The sequence below is a fragment of the Myodes glareolus genome, chromosome 10 (genome assembly GCF_982192425.1).
Source record: "Myodes glareolus chromosome 10, mMyoGla1.1, whole genome shotgun sequence".
In the NCBI taxonomy this organism is placed as follows: Eukaryota; Metazoa; Chordata; class Mammalia; order Rodentia; family Cricetidae; genus Myodes; species Myodes glareolus.
The window spans coordinates 15,882,201-15,902,100 of NC_142035.1; the positions used below are offsets into that span (position 1 = coordinate 15,882,201).

General features: G+C 48.5%; 1 protein-coding gene across 13 annotated transcripts in view; it reads right to left on the reverse strand.

Moving 5' to 3' along the window:
- Tox2 (TOX high mobility group box family member 2) overlaps positions 1-19,900 on the reverse strand; it is a 127,397-nt gene that overhangs the window by 46,768 nt on the left and 60,729 nt on the right. For all 13 annotated transcript variants that reach the window (XM_085697047.2, XM_085697050.2, XM_085697052.2 and 10 more), the window contains one exon: positions 3,773-4,018. In XM_085697047.2, the coding sequence (XP_085553173.1) occupies positions 3,773-4,018 (246 nt within the window). The remainder of the gene's footprint in view (positions 1-3,772; positions 4,019-19,900) is intronic.

Genomic DNA, 19,900 nt, shown 5'->3' on the forward strand with positions numbered 1-19,900 from the left:
TTTTGTCTTGGAAATGAATGTTTAATCAGTTAAGACATGGAAGTTGAGGGGGAAAGCCGTGAGCATATTTAATTTTGCAAAGGGGTCTGGTTCCAGCATCGTTCATAATCCCCAGTGGCGGCATCAGGAGAGGAGCTGCCTCCACATGCCTGTGAGACTTAATCAAGCAGGGGACCAGAAGGCATTGGTGGCCTCTGGAGTCAGCACTACGGAGGTCTTGGCACTGATGAAATGGCTTCCAAAGAGCAAAGTCTCACCTGCTCATGTAGAGATGGCATTCCTGGGAACAACACCTGACATCCAGGCATCCTCGGTACTCCTGGAGCCTGGCTGTGCAATCCTTCATCCTCTGGTTGAAGCGGGAGGTGGTTGGAAGGACTTGGAAGGTGTGACTTCTGGAAGTTCGGCTTGAGAGTTGGTGGCATTTTCACTCACAAAGACAGCCTACGGGTCTGCCTCCTGCCCAACTGTCACGTCGCATGTGAGGGACAAGGTAGTTTACAGAATCATCTGCTATCCTGTGTTGCACTGCGGCTCCACCACTGGCCAAGCCACAGTCAGTATTGCTAACGATGGCCTTGGACAGACGAGGCCGCTGAGGTCCTGGGGTCTTGGTACTCCGCAGAAATTGTCTATTATCATGTTCCCACCCCACGAAGGCCAGTGCTCCCAGATACAAAGCTGTTGCCTCCCCGGTCCGACTCAAATGTCTATTCCAGGCACACAGACCCCACCGACTAGCTGAACATCTACAACATTGTTTGAGAAGCAGACTGCATCTGTTGGCTTTCCAGAACTATAACAACATCCCTGGGTCGACTCACAGGATTAACCAAGGATTGTTTTGACTCGGTGGAGGGAACACATGGCTTTGGGCCCCTGTTGAGGGTAGCACAGCATGATGGGAACATAGAAGTGAAGGGCCACATCTGAAACCAGAGAGAAAAGAGACCAGAATACCACGATCCCTTTGTCCCTAAGGGCCTTCCACTAGTTTCGTCCTCTTAAAGGCTCACAGTATCATCATCCTGGGGTCTGAGCCTTTCATATCGGCTTTCGGGGGACAATACCACATCTGAACTTCATCCCAGACTCTTGATCCTCTCTCTGCTTACATCTGGTCTAGGTACAGGAGTCCCCGAGACCACAAAGCCTGTAGCCAAGCCTGGCACCCAGAAGCTGTTCAAGAAGATCAGTTGGCAGGGCAGGTGGGAAAGTGCCACACCCTACTAGAGATATTAAATCACAGCCCAGCGAGAGGGCTCAGAGGGTAAAGGCGCTTGCTGCCAAGTCTGACAGCTGGAGTTTGACCCCTGGAACCCACATGGAGGAAAGAGAGTCCTCCGACCTTCACAGGTGTGCCGTGGCACATGCGTGCACACACTCAGAAAGAAAAGATACTAAGCCGTAGTCCGTGGGCCTGTAAATGTCACAAGAGCAAGTGGCCTTTACAGACGAAGTTCAGGCTCAGGCCCACAACGTTGGTCTAATTCTAGATTAGACCTACAGTCCCTCGTAAGTGTCCATATGAGAAGGGCAGGGAGCTATCATTAATAAAAGAGAAGCCAGAGACCAGGGAGAAACAGAACCACAAGCCAGGGAAGCCTCTAGAACAATGGTTCTTAACCTGTGGGTCATGTCCCTGGTCTCATATCAGATATTTAAATTATAATTCATAACAGTAGCAAAATTACAGTCATGAAGTAGTAGTGAAATAATTTTGTGGCTGGGGGTCCCCATGCCATGAGGAGCTGTACTGAAGGGCCGCGGCATTGGGAACGTTGAGAACCACTGCTCTGGAAGCTAGAAGAGGTAAAGACAGACGCCCCAGAATCTCCTGTGCAAGCACAGATTCCCAGAACCTTGATTTCGACTTGAGTTACTGGTTTTGGACCTTTGGGGCTGTGAGTAGTTGGATCTCTGGTGCGTTTGAGCCGCCGCTTTGTGGGGATTTGCTAGAGCAGCCATGGGAAGCAGAAGCCTCCAGCCCTCCACATCACTCAGTGGAGTGGCCCTCCCTGCCTCTCTCAGTGGAGAGGAGCGTAGTGTGAGAAAACATTTACAAATCCCTCTGCATGCTGCTTGACACCCAGCAGGTGCTTCCATAATCCTTGCTTCACACGCACAGCCGGCGTGGCACACCCACCCACCCACGCAGCCGGCGTGGCACACCCACCCACCCACCCACGCAGCCGGCATGGCACACCCACACACACTTGGTGCTCGCAGTACTCCCAAATTCAGAAGTTCTGTTTGTTGTCGAGGCCGCTTGCCTTCTAGCCATCCTACCCCAGCGCATCGCTCGTACATGGCTTTCCCCTTCGGTGTGTGTGTGGGGGGATCTGCCCTGGGTAACAAGGTCTGGCTTAGCTCTCATTAAGTAAGGAGGGGATATAAAATCGAATGAACCCCCGCAGTTCTAGACTAATGGAGAGCTGAGACCGTGCATTTGAGACGCATACTAAACATGTGCCAGTTGTAAGGAAAGCTGCAAAGGACTGGTTCGCACGGTGCTTGTGTAAGCGATCGTTTATTTCCAAGGGGAGTCAGGGGTGGTCTGTGATCGACTGACAGCGGGCCTTGTAAGGACCGGAGCTGTTGTGGTCGGGAAGCTCGGGAAGGCTGCTGCGAGACTGGTCACAGTACGTATGTGTGAAGGCCAGGAGGCAACTACAGGTACTGCCCACTTGGTTTTTTGGACAGGGTCTCCCATGAGCCTGAAACTTTCCTCATAGGCCTGGTTGTCAGCCTGATGTAAGCAGAGGCAAGCAGGTCGTGAGTTCAAGGCCAGAGTAAACTGCACAGTGAGACCTTGTCAATAATTAATTAATAACTCAATGGAAACGTGTGCTCTGCTCTCCAGGAATCCTGATCTTCTGTCCCTCTCAACAACGCAGTAGCCCAGTTTCCTCTTCCAAGTGGGTGACTGGTTCAGATTCCACAGTCACGTGGCCTCCATCTGGTCCGCCCCTGCCATTTTCTCAGCTCATTTCCTAACACATCCTCACTACTCTGGGTACCTTTGCTGGGGATTTCCTATAACACAAGGCAGGGCAGAGCCAGGCAATGAGAGCCATGGTACAGGGATGAGGAGCGACATGGTCCCCACAGGCCCCTACCCTGGGCTGCCACAGTTAGTAAAGACTGTTGGACTTTGGAGCCCAGGGACTCTTTCCTTGTCTTTGAATCACAGCATCGGCCATCAAGACCTATCACCGTGTTTGAGATGAAGTAGGTAGAGCCCCAGCCATTATTTGGCAAAGTAGACAAGCGGGAATGGGTGCTCTTACCGTTAGTCCCCAGGCTGCACTGGCCTGGAAAGGTAGCACAGTTGGTAAAGTGCTTGCCTTGCAAACACGAGGACCTAAGCGCGGTGGCATGCGCTTGTCATCCCAGCGCTGGGATTGCAATAAACACTACTTGTAGGACTGAAGCCTCTTCCAGTGTGTGTGAGGTGTGGGGAGAGGAAGACATAGTTACCCACTCTATGTTTGGGAATTGATGGCATGCATATATCTCAATAAATCTGCTAGAAATAAAATTAAGGTTATACTATCAACAACCAATAAAATCAGTCCCAAGTTGCCACGAACAGAGCTGTAGAAGGAACAGTTTCCTTCCATGCACTCCCACACTCTGCAGATTCTCCGAATTTAGCCAGCAAACCTCAATCCATGCACAGGATCAGGGCTCCTCAGCTCAGCCCTGCCACTTGCTCCCCTCAAACCCACCCTTGCTGGAGCCGTGGGGCCCATGTGGGAGATGGACTCACCGTGGGCAGCTGTCCAGACAGCAGGTGGCTATCCTGGGCCAGCATGTTGGACACCATGATGGCTGGGAGGTCCATAGCTTGGTATGAGTAGGCAGGGAGCAGCCCGTTGGGCGCAAGGCCGTGGCACAGCGAGTGGTAGCCGGCTTCGTGGTCCCCCAGGTGCAGGAGGGATGGCTCAGGGAGGTTGGGAGGCGTTATAGGAGGAATCTCATAGTCTTCATTGCTCTCGCTCTGGCTGCTGTAGGTCTGAAAACATCAGAGGGACGGGGTGGGGTCAGTGCCTCAAATTCTCAGAACACATTCGATAGCATCAGTAACAGCAGCAGTGGAAACAGTGCCCTTGACAAAGAGAGGACCACCATACGAGGCAGAAGGCCTAGCGACCTCCTGACTCAGGTCCTGCTCCACTCCTCAGTGACTCTTCCTCTCGCTGAAGAGTCTGCAGACAAGAGCCTGGACTCCTGGAGAGCGGGTTTCCTTGAATCTACTCCTGATTTTCCAGCAGATCTGGCCCATGGTCAACTGAGAACCACCCTCCCTCGGCCACCCACTTTACGGAGCGGGACTTGGTCCAGAGGAGAATGGTCAAGTAGGGTAAGCAGATGACCTAGGGACTGGAGGCTTCAGGCAGTCACAGTCTCCCCAGAAGCGATGAAAGACACCAGAGGTATTTGTGAATAGGAGAAAACTTCATTAACACGTGTGTGCAAAGAATGGAAGGCCTGAGCCACAGGAGTATGTGAGACTGGAGAGGTGTGATGTCCTAGATTCTCTCCCAGAGGGAAGAAGGACATGGTTTGTCATTCTGTATTGCTCTGTGAATCCAGCATGCAGACTGAGCAGTTAGATAGATAGCTATCCCCTGAAGTCTAGCACTTGCCTTTTCTCATGTATTGATGGACGAAGTCGTGTGTATAGGGAGGTGTGGGTAGAGCTATGACAGCAGGGGCACATGGCATGTTCCTTATGTTCCAGAATGAACATCACTTCTTGCTCACTGGCTCCCTCTACAGGCCTATTGTGGAGTTACCACACAGATAGATCTGGAAGAGGTGGCCATACCTAACTGCTGACTTCCCTTGGCTTTCTTCTCAGGTTGGAGTTTGTCTTGGTCAGCCCTGAGCTCTCCTCTCTTTCTCCCTTATACTCCCTTCCGGATGCCCCAACAACCCTCGTGTTCAAAGCCCTGTAGGGGTCACGTTCTTGGTTGCTCACCCAAGCACCACAGCGGGACATCTCAATACCCACTCATCGCCCCCTTCTTCTACCTTGCACTCACCCGTATTCTCTGACTTCATCAGATGACGTCACCCTCCAAGCACAAACCCAATGCTCCCCTTCACTCACCTCTCAGTTCCAATACAACTACTCCAAAATACGTTAACTCTACATAGTCCACCCCACCCTGGACAATGACGACAGCCTCCTCCTGGTCTCCCACAGCTCTCTCCTATCCCTACACCCCTTCTTGTAACCAGAATCATCTCTAAAAAGAATCATCATGTCCCGGCCCCCACACCATGCAGTGGGGCAGTGGAACTCAACAGATTGCAGCCAGCATCCCGGGCTTTCTATCTAGCCGGGCTTGGAGGACCCCAGCAACACCTCTGCACCAACCAGGAACCCACTGGGCGACACTGGGCACTATTATGATCTTGTTGTGTTCAGAGTGGTCCTGCTATGAGCCACGATGGTCTAAGCCGGACAAGGAGACCCACACTTGGGCCTGGGGCAGTGAGTCCCAGGTCCCAAGAAGAAAACGCTGGCCCTCCTGGCACCTTGCGGCCACGGGCAGATGGGTACTACTATGGTGAGCAAATGTATGGAGTGATAAGGGACAGAGAGAGACAGAATAGTTTATGTCCTGTGGACAGAGGCATAACTGAAAAGGTAAAAGAGATGAGGAATGGGTGAGGAGGGTGGCTTCATTGCCACCCAGGTCCACAGGGATGTCTGGGCCTGGGCTTCTGCTGGGGGCATGTCCGGGTTCAGGCTCTGATGCAGCTCCAGGCTCTGCTGATGTCCGTGGCTTCTGGTACCACCAAAGGCAGAGAGGATAAGACTGTGCAGAGTTGGCCCCGCCCCTCACTGGCTGCAACACTGGGGAGAACTGGTCCTGCCCCTCATTGACTGAAGCACTCAGGAGAAAGGATTCTCTGCCTCTCCCGGGCTGCAAATAGAGCTGAGCCTGTTCACAGGGGCATGGGTGAGCTGGCCCTGAGAGTGGGGGAATGGGAGAGCTGACCATGCCCCTCACCTACCATGTGGTGGCACGGGTGAAGGAAAGATTCCCTCCTAGGACTCACACCTCCCCTGGGTATCACAGTAGAGTCAGCCCTGTCCATGGAGGTGTGGGTGAACCAGAACCAAAGCTGTGACCATGGGAGAGCTGTCCCCATTATTCATCTGTCTTGTGGCAGCATCGGCAGGGGACATGGGAGAGCTGTCCTTGCATCAGCTGCAGCACCTGGGAGAGTAGCTCCTACTCCACAGCTGGGCAACACGGTAGCGCTCACCCTGATGGTGCAGGTGTGGGAGATGCAACCCTGGGGATGTGAAAGCAGGAGAACTGGCCCCGCCCCTTGCTCATCACTGCAAAGGGTGAGCTAGCCAGGGTAATGCTGATGAGCCCATCCTGGTGGCGAAGACAGGGCAAAGCTGGCAGGCTGACCAGCCCTACAGCTACCCAGTCCCAGGACCAGGGTTAGATGTTGGCCCAGCCCAACATCCACCCCATTTGTGATCTGCTGGAGCACAGGGGAGGAGTACAGTCTTCTAGATTCAGGGCTACAGGATCTCTACGACACAGGGCCCAACAGGATGTCCAGGAAGAGTCCCAGTGAGGGCCCAGCATCGATGGTGCAGCAGAGACCGGGGCCTTGAACTGTACCAGTGATTCTTTTCAATAAATGCCTGCATGTAAAAATATATGGATAAAGGGCTTACTGTGTGACTTACTGTGTCACACTGAGCTTCCAAGACAAGATTTTCCCTCCCTCCCAACCTTCCTCCTTCCCTCTCTCCTTCTTTCTTTCTTTCTTTTTTTCTTTCTTTCTTTCCCCCACTTTTTCTCTTAAATTTTATTTTGTTTTATTTTGGGGTAAGGCAGGAGATGGGTGGGATTGGGAGGCAGGGTGTAAAAGACAAAGAATGAATGAATGAATGAATGAATGAATGAAGAGACAGAGAATCATCCCACTGAGTCGCTCGTGCTGCGCGTGCTCGGACAGCTGTCCTGGCTTTATCACTATTGCTAACGTTTCACTGCACAGAATCACGGGTTCAGTTCCGACATTTTCACAGAGGTGTACCACGTACATAACTGTTGGGATTAATGAGTCCTGGCCTTCAGCTGTTCTTTCCTCCTAGAACCTTCTAATTAAAGTCACTAGAAACTGTGCCTAGTTTAGAGGATCAGAGGATGGGATTATCATTATCACCTGTTGGCCATTGACTGCAGGGTATTTAAGCCTACACGGTGTTAATAAAGAGGGCTTTCTGAACCAGTGTTTGGAGGTTCGTGTGTCGGTCTGTCTTTGCGTGTGTCGGTTTGTCTGTGTGTGTATTCTCAACCTCCAGCCCCTTGCCCGAAGCTCGCGAACTGGGTTCTAGTGCACAGAGTACAGACAGACATGGGGGCACGGTGCTCGGCACATAACGGATTCTTTTCCTTTCCCAGTTTAGCCCCACTTCCACTTTCATGCTACACATATATGTGGATGTATATGTATTTAAATCTAAATTTCGCATATGAGAGAAAGCAAGTGATAGCTGCCTGAGTCTGGACACTGAACACCGGGAGCTCCAGTTCCTATTTTTTCCCTGAGAATGACATGGCTTCCTTCCTCATGTCTGAGTAAAACTCCATCATGTCACATTGTCCTTACCCTCTGTCTAGGCTGGCTCAGTACCTTTCCCATCATTAGCAATGCTCCCCGGACGTGTGGCTATGCTGGCTTAGAATCCTTCAGGTACCCATTCAGGAACCCCATGGTCTTTGGGTTCAAGATCTTAGTCTCAAACATGATGCTGTAAGTCCTCCCATGGTCTGGTCGTTGCCAGCTCAGGACTGCCACTCTCGCTGCTCTTCCTGGGATTCCGGGGCATTAAGGGACCTTTCCAAGGACACAGAACAGATGCCAGTTTCTCACTGGCTCAGCATTCTCACTGGTGTATTCTTTAATGTCTGTGTCCCAGGTCCATGTACCATGAGTTAGCTTGTCTTCAGCCTCACCACCAAGATGGGTTGGGAGCCAAGCGTCTGGATGGAATCAACCACGGGTGTCGCATCACTCCAGAATGCAAAGGCCAGAGTCACTTCCTCCTAGAGCCCTTCTCCACTGTCCCGTCCATCCTCTGCAAAGACACCTCCCAGCCCCACCCATCGCAAGTCTCTCATGGCACTCAGTACCTCCTATAGCTGTTTGTGGTTCATCTTTACCTTTGGCTTGCATATTCCTCCCACAAAGCCCCGGGCTCCATGAAGGCTGGAGGTAAGTCTGTTTCGTGCCCAGTACCTAGTACAGTGATTGGCACCTAGAAAGAACTCAGTTACAATGCAATGAACAAGGTCACAAAAACGGACCACTCCAGGCTCTAGATTCAAGCCTCACCCAGGTGTTTCTGTATCTGTCCCTCCTACAGATAGTAGGGCAGACTACTGTCCCTTGGCTACCTGTGTCTCATGCTATTAAACGTTACCCCTCTTTCTGTCCTCCAGCATCCAGAACAGGTGCTGACACAGGGCAGGATGCCAACAAATCCCAAATGACCACCAAAGTCCGTTCTTTTAAATCCAAGCCAGAACCCCAAGGCTCTGGAACACACCCAATCAGCCAGAAGCCTTTGAGAAAACTAAGCATGTGTTGTATCAAAATATTGAAATAACACGATTATGATAATTCCTCTAAAGAAGAAATTAGCACACTTAAAAATAAGCATGCAAACACACACTTGCCTCTTTGGGGCATAGCCAGAGCCCCGACACCTGAGCACAAGCCTGCCTGTCCTGGGGCTGATCTATACTGAGTCCCCACTGTGTGCCTGTCTCAGCATCTGGCATTTCTGTACATTCTCCCCTTAAACTTGTCTGTTCTGAAAAGGCGTGTCTGTCACCTTTGTTCTTCAGACAGGGAAGGCAGAGCGCAGAGCCTGAGAAGTGTCTCGTAGCCAGAGTCTCTGACTCAGGCCTTGGGAGTGTGACGTCAGCATCCCCCACACTGGGTTAGAAGACTCATAGATGCTATTCCCGACCCTACTGTGCAAGAGATCATGCCTACTCTGGTCCTCACCACGGGGGTGGGGTTCATGAAAATCCAGAGGGTGGCTTCAAGGTGCCAAGAGTCCTAATGGTTCTGAGACACACAGAAGGAAGGCATCAGATGTATTTTTCATGTCCCAGATCAAGGGAGAGAAAAGTGTGGGCCCATTTGAGTGACCTGGGGCTAGCTATTGGGCCAGAGGAGAGCTGATCACCCCTGGATCTCTGGGAAGAGAGGTCCTAACGCCTAGCATTGTATCTTACTTTATTATGTTTTGTGTTATTATATAAGGATCTCACATAGCCTTGACTTTAGCATACAGCTAAGGGTGACTTTGGATTTCCTAGTGTGTTAGGATTGCAGGCATGCACCTCCATGCCCTGTTTATGTAGCACTGGGGGTAGAACCCAGAGATGCAGGTATACCAAGCAAACATTCTATCAACTGAGCTATACGCCTAGCCCCAAAGCCTAGATTCTTAAATTGTGGGTCATAAACCCTTATCTGGAAACACTTGGCAATAATAAAAAGATTCTGACTGGGCAAGCCCTAAAAATTAGCTGGGAATCAAATGCATGGCAAATCTTAGATGTCTCCAGCAGCTGGCACCCGTGTTGCAGGGCACGGCTTCACTGAAATCTTGGTTCTGAGCGCACAATCCGTGCGCTTTGTACTGTGTGCAAACCAGCAACACCAATGACGTCTGCTGAAATCACCTCAGAACCTCCAGGACCACTGTGAGCGATGAATTATGGGCACTCTCATTCTACAGTCTTCTGTCCCTACAGAAACATCACAGTTTCTGGAAAACAGGAACTTTCAGTGTTTCTCAGCATGTAAGCATCAAACTAGTGTATTTTGGATTATATTGTGTCAGAAAGTTTGACTTTAAAAATTATTATTTGAGTTACTGACTTGAATTTAAAACAATGTTTAGTGAATTTGACTTGGAATTAGGGAAGAATTTCTAACAATTTATTTTCTTTTTGTCTTTTTTTCCTTTAAAGAGGCTAAGATTCTATTTTAGCTATGATTTCAGTACATGTTCACTGGGCTGGTGGAATGGTAGGACCTCGTGGTGGGGAATACCTGGTGAAGGAACATTTCTAACCTCACGGTGGCCAAGAAACAGGAAAGAAGGAAAGGGGTGGGGTCCCAAGGTCCTCTTCAAGCACACATTCCATGTATTAGTTTCCAACAGTCTCTGAAATGGCCCTAAACACACTTCTGCTGTTTGCTGTTTGGTTTATGTAAAGTGTATCCTCAGCAAAACAACCATCCACTCCAACAAACCCTGAAGACGGTCTGTGTCCTGCACTATCAGCTATTCAGTCAGGACCCAGTTCTTCTCTAGAAATAGATACATGCATCCATCTCATCAATATGCAATTTTCCTTTGTCTTTAATAAATAATACTATTAAGTGGACTGTTTTAAAATAAATTACTTAGTATTTTACTATCAGTTACTTTGATTTGTGCACACATTTTATACACATATATAATGGGGACTGTGGAAAGAGGTCTTGAGTGCAAGGAGTCATGAACAGAAAACCCAGAACCCCCGACTGAAGGCATCACAGGCTGGAGGTGGGGAGGGCATGATGGACAGGCTTCCGGGCTGGCGAAGCTACCCGGGGAGGAACTATATCCGAGGGCTGTCAGCAATCAGCTTACAAAGTCCACCCAATTCTCAGCCTAAGCTCAGTCCCCACCATAAGAGGGAATGCCAAGTTCTGTCATTAAGCACTGTCTTAAGCCAAACTTTCTGGAAAGATCCTCAAAGTTAGAGCCTCAGGATGAAACTCGGACCCAAGAGATTCTAGTCACAGCATGGAGCTGAAAGCCACCACAGTGTCTGCCAGTCTAACTAGATGGCTGTCAGTCAATCTGTCAATCTAACTCGACAGCTGTCCAGTATGTCAATCTAACTTGATGGCTGTCCAGTCTGTCAATCTAACTTGATGGCTGTCCAGTCTGTCAATCTAACTTGATGACTGTCCAGTCTGTCAATCTAACTTGCTGGCTGTCTAGTCTGACAACCTAACTTGGTGGCTGTCCTGTCTGTCATTCTAACTTAGTGGCTGTCCAGCAAAGCTTGCTGAGATGGAAGTGTAGCTTTAGATTAAGACAGACCGAGAGGAGCAATCCAGACTTTTTTGGAAGAGGTCCCTGACACCCAGGTGTCATTTAGACGGCAAGGAAATGGAGGCTTAAATATATTTGCTACAATGACTAAAATTTGCTGAGACACCAGATAATGTTCAGCAGTCACAGGTACAACACAGCGAGGTACCATGCCAGCTATGTCTGGTTCTCAAATGTTTTCATCATCTCAAAATGAGACTCCATTTCTATTAGGCAAACTCTACCTGCTTCCCTTGGCTCCTCAACCATCGGTGTCCACCAACATCACTCTGCCTCTAAGAATTTACCTAGTCTGGCTGTTTGTAAGTAAACTGAATCTGACTTCTTTTACTTTGCATTATGTTTTGGATGCTCATCTATATTCTACTTAGGATAAAGTTTACATAATGTTCATTTAAAATAGAAGCATTTTGAGACTTGTGACATAAATCAGAGCCTTATTTCTTTTCATGGTCATAAAACATTCCAATATATGGATGTGCTGCAATTTGTTCATTCATCCACTGATGAACATTAAATCTCCTTCTAACTTTGGCTGCTGTGAGTTGAGTAACCACTAATAAATGTATACATACATTTATTTATTTTTCAGGTTTTTTTCTTCATACATACACAGGAGTGGAATTGCTAGGTCATGTGGTAATTCTGTTTGACTTTTGAGAAACGGTCAAGGACCTTTCCATAGTGGCTGCTTATCTTCATGGTTCTGCTGACAATATGTGACAGTTCCAATGTCCCCACATCTTCAGCACCAAGATTTTCAATATTTTTGTGATAATCATCTTCGTGGTATGAAGTAACAACCTCTTGTGGCTTTGATTTGTAGTTTTCTAAAGACTAATGACATTACCTTTGCATGTGTTTCTTGGCCGTCTGAACGTTAGAGAACTGTCTATTCCCGCCCTTTGTCCCTGTTTTAGTTGGGACAAAGCACTGAAAGAGAGTCATTCCAATTTAATTTTGATAATTTTTTTGTTTCATATTCAGGATCTGTATTCAGGATATCGTATTCAGGAATCCACAGCCCTGATCCACAGTTGCATCATTGTATGCAGCAGGAGATAGAGTCCTACATGGCTGTTTTGCATGTGACTGTTCACGTGTTTGTCATGACATCATTTGGTGAAGAGACGGTTCTTTCCTTATAAATGGTCCAGGCAGAGGCCCACGGATATATGAGTTTAGCCTTGGACTATGAAGTTTATTACATTGATCTACATGTCCTTATCCAAAGACTGTGTTATTTGTGCTTAGAGAAATTAGCAGCTGTGAGTCCTGTACCGTGTCCCTCTTTCAAGATTACTGGTGTTACCCAGAACCCTTTGCAATACCACATGAATTTTCAGACTCATATTTTTTTTTTCATTTCTGCAATAAAAGTGTCCTGGCTTGTTTTAACTGTCACCTTGACACAGCTAACAGCTACTCCGGAAGAGGCGGTCTCAAATGAGGGATTGCCCAGATTAGATTGGCCTGTGACCATGTCTGTGGTGGGGTTGTCTTGATGATTGATGTGGGAAGAACCAGCCCACTATGGGCGGTGCCACCCCTAGGCAGGTGTCCTGGATTGCACGAGAAAGCAAACTGAGCTCGAGCCAGAGGGAGCACACAGGTAAGCAGCCTCCTCCACACTTTCTGCTCTTGTTCCTGCTTGAGTCCCACCTGGGTTTCCTCAGCAATACATTGTAACCGGGAAAGTGTAAGCCAAATAAACTCTTTCCTCCCCAGGTGGCTTTTGGTCCTGGTGTTTATCACAGTGACAGAAAGCAAACCAGAGCAAAGGGTCAGTGGGAATCTGACAGGATCCGCAGTGAACAAGTTGGGCATCCACGCTATCTTCTAATGGCCACACACAGGGCAGCATGGCCTTCACTGTGCAGGTCTCTACTCCCTTTCAGCTGTGTTCTATAGCTTTCCATTGTTGAATCTTTCACTTCCTTGCCTAAAGTTACCCCTTCTTATCTCCTTATCCTGGTGCTGTTGCCTGTGGAGAGTCTTCTTAGTTTCTTTTTGAGTTGTCTATTGTTGGTTTATGGAAACATAATTGCTATTCCCGTGCTCCGTTTATACCCTGACCCTTTGCCAAGTTTATTTATTAACTATCTTTTATAACATTGAGGGAAGGAAAAGCAGAAAGTCCATACCACTGGAGAGAGAGGAGGAAAGAGGGAGGGGGAGGAGAAAGGGGAGGGGAAGGGGGAGGGGAGGGGATGGGGAGGGGGAGAGGGAGAGGTAGAGAATAGAATTTGATTAAACTAGAGTCTGAAAAGATCAAAGAGCTAACTACGATGGTGTTCATAAGGAACTGTCTTAGAAATGGCAGCCGGACAATGAAGACCAGCCACAAGGGATCCTCAGCCTCTCAGCTGACTTCCTGAGAGATAAAAGTCAATATTCTGATTTAAAACAAACGAGCCTAGCCGATAATGTTTATAACAGACATGCTCCAAATAAAATGTCAGGAACAGTTTAAATAAACAGATGTTAGCAGGCAAATGAAGAGTAATGTGGCAAAATTAATAGCAAATTAAGGACAAATTCAGAGCAAAACGTATTAAAGAGACCTCGAGGAATACTTCTGCTGACAAATGATCCAATCCATGAAGGAGTGGCAGACACAAACTTTTATGAACATTGATAAATTTATAGGAGTATAAAATGTTAAAAGCCATTAAAAGCATAAAACTAACCTGGCACTGGTGACACACATTTGAAATCCTAGTGCTCAGAAGGCTGAGGCAGAAGCATTGTGAATTCCAGGCTAGCCTGGGCTATGTAAGAGCCCATTTACACGAACAAATAACAACAGAAACCCAGGCTAAAACCATAAACAGAGTGAGCCATTTTAGCACATCTCTTGAACAAGTAAACCAGAGAGAAATGAATAAGGGGAAATGGAAAGCAGGCCCAGTGGTTAAGAGCTCTTGCTGATCTTACAGAAGACTCAGGTAAGGTTTCCAGCACCCACGTGGAGACTCACAACCATCTCTAACCATCGGTTCCTGGGGATCCAACCCCCTCTTCTGACTGAAACAATGGGAAATTGATACCATTTACTTAATATCTTTATTAGAAGATAAAAAAGGCAAAACAAATGAATTCAAAACTCAAGTGAAGAAGGTAAAAACAGAAACACTAAATTAAGCAACAGTCAATAGATGAAAGAAAAATGAAACAGAAAACACATCATAGATAAGAAATAAAAGACAGAGTTAGTTTCCCGAGAGAAAATAACAGAAAATTAACAAGGGGCTGGAGATACGGCTCAGTGTATGAGGTGCTTGCTGCACAAGCGTGAGGACCTGAGTTCGGATCCACAGTGCCCATGTAAAATGCTAGACACGACTCTGTGCATCTGTAGCCCATGCACTGGGGTCAGTAAGACAGGATTGCTGAACAAACACTGTGCATCCATTCATCTACTGATGGACACCACCATCTTGGCTGTTGCAAACTGGGTCTCAGTAATACAGATGTGCAGAGGTCTCTGTGGGATGCTGACTTAGCCTCTTCCAGGTCTACATAGGCATTCTAGCTTCTTTTCTGTTGCTGTGTAAAACACATCAAACAAGCATCTTAGGGGAGAAAAGGTGTTCATTTCAGCTTTCAAGTTACCGCTCATCACTGAGGGAAGACCAGATGAGATCTCAGGCAGGAACTTAGAACAAAAACCGTGGTGGGGGGGAGGGGGGATTCTGCTTGTTGGATCACACAGACTCTGGTTCAGCTTAGCTTTCTTAAACAGACCAGGACCGCCTGTTCAGGGTATGGGGCCACCTACAGTGGGCTGGACCTTCCTACAGCAATTAACCCCACAGACCAATCTGATCTGGGCCATCCTTTGATTGAGACTTCCTTCTCAGGCAGCTCTAGGCTCTGTCAAGTTGATACAAACAACGGAGCAACATTTAAGGCTGTTCTCTTTCTCTCTAAACGCGTCCTGGATTGGACATTAAGTTATGTGACCACCGGCCACCACTTTACCAAGAAAACCCTGCACTCCGTAGGTGCATCCCGGCTGAATGCCTGTAAACACAATTCACCATTGCCCAGGTCTGTTTTCCCAACAAGGAGAATGTTATCTTACCCAAACTCTATCAGCTAGAGTGGCTATCCCAACCCTTAACCATCCTATTACACCTGCGGAGGTTTAAAAAATTCTGCAAGGAACAGATTGTGGTTTTTTTGGTCAAACTTGTCTGTGTCCATAGTGCCCAAGCCAAGTTAATCATCTTTGATAATAGCCTGTGTCACCCACCCCAGAGATACTTAATGGAATCTTTCGGATTCGTGTCTTGCAAGAATATCAGATTTGGAATCAGGGAGATTATGCCTGCTGGCTGGTCTACCACCTTCCTGCACTCAAAATGCTTCTTGATAAATAAAGAAATGAAAAGCGAAGCCTGTAGTATACATTCTCCAAATGAGAGCAGGAAAGGGGCACTACGTAAATCGACTGTGGACTCTGTATGACGTGGGGGAGGGACAGGACATCCGTTAACCCTTTGTTCACTGGCAAAACCTCAATCAGCTTTGGGCAGGGCCATCCAGAGGAGTATGTCCAACATCCTCAGCTACTGGTGGCCTCAGCTGCTTCACGGCTGCCCCTGACATGCTTGGATTGCCACAGACAGATATGGAACATGAGCTTCACTTAGCGATGCTGTCTATGGGAATGAGTGTGATAAACCATGAGTTCTGGCTCAAGAAATTACCAGTCTCAAAGGCTCAGGGGGCTTCCTGGATGGTATTTACCTTTGGGAGATAATGGGTTCTGGAAAGATGGGGGCTGTTGGTTGGGTTTGGGGCTTTCTTTGTTAGGAAAATGAACTCCCTGGAGGACTCCGAAGCTCAAGTAATCTGGGGACACCGACATTGGAATGAGACATAGCAGTCTGAAGAGGAAGCCACCATTCTACACAGGAGGACTCTCGCTTCCATGGTTAGGGACAGAAATGCTTTGTTCACTTGTTTGCTTAAATAACACTTTAAATTTGTGAACAGCTGTTTTGCTTGTATGCATGTATGTATGTATGTATGTGCACCACATGTGTTCAGTGCCTGTGGAGGTCAGAAGAGGGTATTGGATTCTCTGAAACTTGAATTACAGACAATATTGTGAGCTGGGAATTGAACCTGGGTCCTCTGGTAGGGCAGCCTGTGATCTTAACTGTGGAGCCATTTCTACAGCTCCTATCTGTTTGAATAACATTTTTATAGCCACATAGTCACCTGTCTCTTGGCATTTTTCCTCGGGTTTACTACAAGAGGGGCTCAGCAAACTTTCTCTGCAAAGGTCCAGCTAATAAATATTTGAAACAACTATTCAACCTTGTTGTCGTAGCATGGGAACAGCCGTAGATGATACTAAAAGCCACAAGCGTGGCTGTGCTCCAATAAAGCTTTGTTTACAGAAGGCAAATGGAGGGCTAGATCTGGCCCACAGACCATGGTTTACTGACCTGTGTCCTAATCGATCAGGAAAACCAATATATTCACAGCTGAGGTCCTTCCTGCCCTCTTTCCTCATCAAGTATGTTCCTCTCTCACCATTGCTCTACTTGATGGCTCACACCAGAAGCCTGAGACTGAGGCTTAACCCCTCCCTCCCTCCCTCCTCCCCTCCTTTCCTCCCTCCTTCTCTTCCCGCTCCACCTACTCCAATGAGGTCTAAAATCCTGCTGGCTCTACATTGTCACTACACCCCAAGCCCTCCCACTATGATCCATCTGCCAGGTGACCCCCAGGACGTCTGTAATCACCTCCTCAATGGCCTTCTGCCTTCTACTCTTGTTCCTTCCAGTCCGTTTCCCATCTAGCAACCCAGGCAATAGATCTGCCTACGAACCCAATGGTGCTGCCCCCATCACCTGACATCCCTTTTGCGTTTGGGACACAGGGTGAAACCTTCTGGGCCAGCAAGACCCCAAGTGAACCGGTCCCCAATCTCCATCTCCTACAAAACCATTCACTGTCATAGACTAGCACGGATGGCAGCTAACACACCATGTACCTTCCGTTCTGTCACCTCGCACAAGAAGCACGTCTGCGTCACTGGCTCCTCGTCTTCTTGTTGGTAACGGCCCCAGAACCAGCGCCTGTTAGGCCTTTCCTTGAAAGCCACATGTTCCGGCTCTTCCCTTTCCTGGTAGTGGTCTGTCTGATCCTCCACATTTCTTACCCTCTGTGATTTTCTCCCCTGATCACTCTGTATCTCCTGTATGTAGTGAAGGATCCAGGAAGGCTGGAGCCATTTCTGTTTGTCTCATGTTGAGCCTTCAGGACCCAGAGCCATGTTGGGCACTCAGGAGAAATAATCTATATTGAATGTACGCAAAGCTGATCACTGAGACTGTCTGACCCCGTGTGTCACCTTACCTGACCCTCAGACCTCCCTTAACCATCAGTGAGGGCTCTTTCCCCAGTTAGAGGGTTCTGAGACCAGCCTGCTCCAGTCTGCCCATTGTGGAATAAATAGGTCAGGACCTACAATGGTCAAACTGATGAGTGACAAAGTTAGACTGAGCTGTGGTGTGTGTGTGTGTGTGTGTGTGTGTGTGTGTGTGTGTGTGCCTGTATGCGCGTGCACGTGTGCACATGTATACATGTGCACAGTCTTGCACATGCTATATGTAGATCAGAGGGCAACCTCAGGGGCCAGTCTTTGTCGCCCACCTTTTTAGAGCAAAGTCTCCTGTTTGCCTCTATGTGTTCCTGGCCGCTGTTGTCAGCGGCCTGAGGAAGGAGTGCCTGACTGCCTTGCTCAGGGCTACATCTCAGCAGCTGTTCCACTGCCCCACCACATAGAAGGCACTTAGTCAGCAAGCTTTTGTTTTGTTTTGAGACGCAGTCTCACTCTGTAGCTCTGGCTGGCCTGAACTCACTACGTAGATCAGGTTGGCCTTGAACTCACAGACATCTGCCTGCCTCTGCCTCCTGAGAGCCAGAGAGGATTAAAGGCGTGAGCCACCCTGCCCAGCATCAGCGTGTCTTTGAACGGGGCCATGTATGAATGAGGACTGGTGGCCCACGGTCCCAGGCCCAGCTCTGTAGTCCCTTCCGAACAGGTTCTCAGAAGCCAGCCAAGCTCAGAAGCAGCTTTGCCCTGAGAGTAGCCGCAGGGGATTATAATTTAGACCCTGGGTGGTGGGGGTTTCTTGCCCCTGGTCATCTTAGAAATCATTTTTTCATAAAGTGTGGAGTCCCAGCTGTGGTCCCAATGGGCCGTATGACCTTGGCCAAGTCATTGTCCCTTTCTGGACCTCAAATGTTGCCTGTAAAAGGAGGGACTTGGCCTGGGGGTTTTCAACACAGACTTCATTCCTGCCCCTGGGCCTGGTTTGCAGGTAGTAGACCTAGGCAGAGCTGCGTTTGAGAGCGTTTTTTAAACTGATGAGCATGCTTTCTGGTCCTTTCTGTGCTAAAATAGCTTCTGGGAAAATGTCTATTATATCTCTCTGCAGCTCCTGCCCCCACCCCCCCCTTTCCAGCCCTGCCTTTTGGAAACCACAGAAGTAGCTTTATCAAAAAAAAAAAAAATGTGCGGAGCCAGCAGCGGAACAAAGCTGCAGGAGTTCTCAGAGTGAGCGCTCGGCCCTCGCATATGCCTGACAGAGGCTGAACAGGGGCAGATGCAAACTCTGGGTTACCTTAGGAGTGCTCAGACACTACAAGGTTGGCTACGTTCCGATCAAGGTTCTAGCACTGTCCTAGCATTGAGGGTGCTTGGACCTGACAATATAACCTTCCCTGACACCAGCCATACGTCCTCCCGCCCCCAGACAATGCGTACCTCTGGATGTGCTGGCTCCCCTGCTCAGGCCACTAGCCCGTCCCCCTCCCCATGCAGCCCAGGTGATGCTTGCTCATTGACAGGGCTATCACGACACTCCTCTGCCTTGCCAGATTAGAACGAGCACAGCAGGCCTGCTCTGAGCAGAATGGATAAAGGCCTGTTCCTCCAGTAGTCAGGACCCCACATTCCTGTAAATGACCTCATTATGGGGCTGTAGCTTGAAACTAATCCACTCCCCTGAGATTTAATGAGTACCCATCCTAAGGTTGGTGCTGGGACCTACAGAGTCACTAATGAAGAAGTGACTCGACCCTCAGGTTTGTCCTAACTCTCTCTCTCTCTCTTTCTCTCTCTTTCCTCCATCCTTCCTTCCTTTCCTTTTTGTTTGTTTGTTTGTTTGTTTCTGTGCAGCCCTCACTGTCCTGGAAATCACTCTGTCGACCAGGTTGGTCTCAGACTCAGAGATCCGACTTTCTCTGCCTCCTGACTGTTGGCATTAAAGGTGTACATCACCACTGCCTGGCTCATCCCACTTTTCTACATCTTCATTAAAAATATAATGGCTACATTAACATTTATATAGTATGTACCACGTGGGCAGGGACCCTGTTCCGTGTACTTTTCATGTATGAATGTTATCAACCATGCAGTGGAGGCTGCAGTCTTAGCCATTGTATAGACCGAATGACCCTGAGATGAGAAACTTGCCCCAAATTCAAGACAGACTAAATGGAGTCAGGGATGCACCTGACAGTTTCAGTCAGGGGAACTGGCTGTGGGAATGACTATCAAAGCGACTTCGAGACGATTCTTCCTTCAGCAGTAACCCTCACTAGCCCTCAGTCCCAACTGCCAGATTAAACTTTCCGAGAGACCCTGAGCCAGAGGCACCTAGCTAAGCCTCTCCAAAACCCTCATCTGCCAGA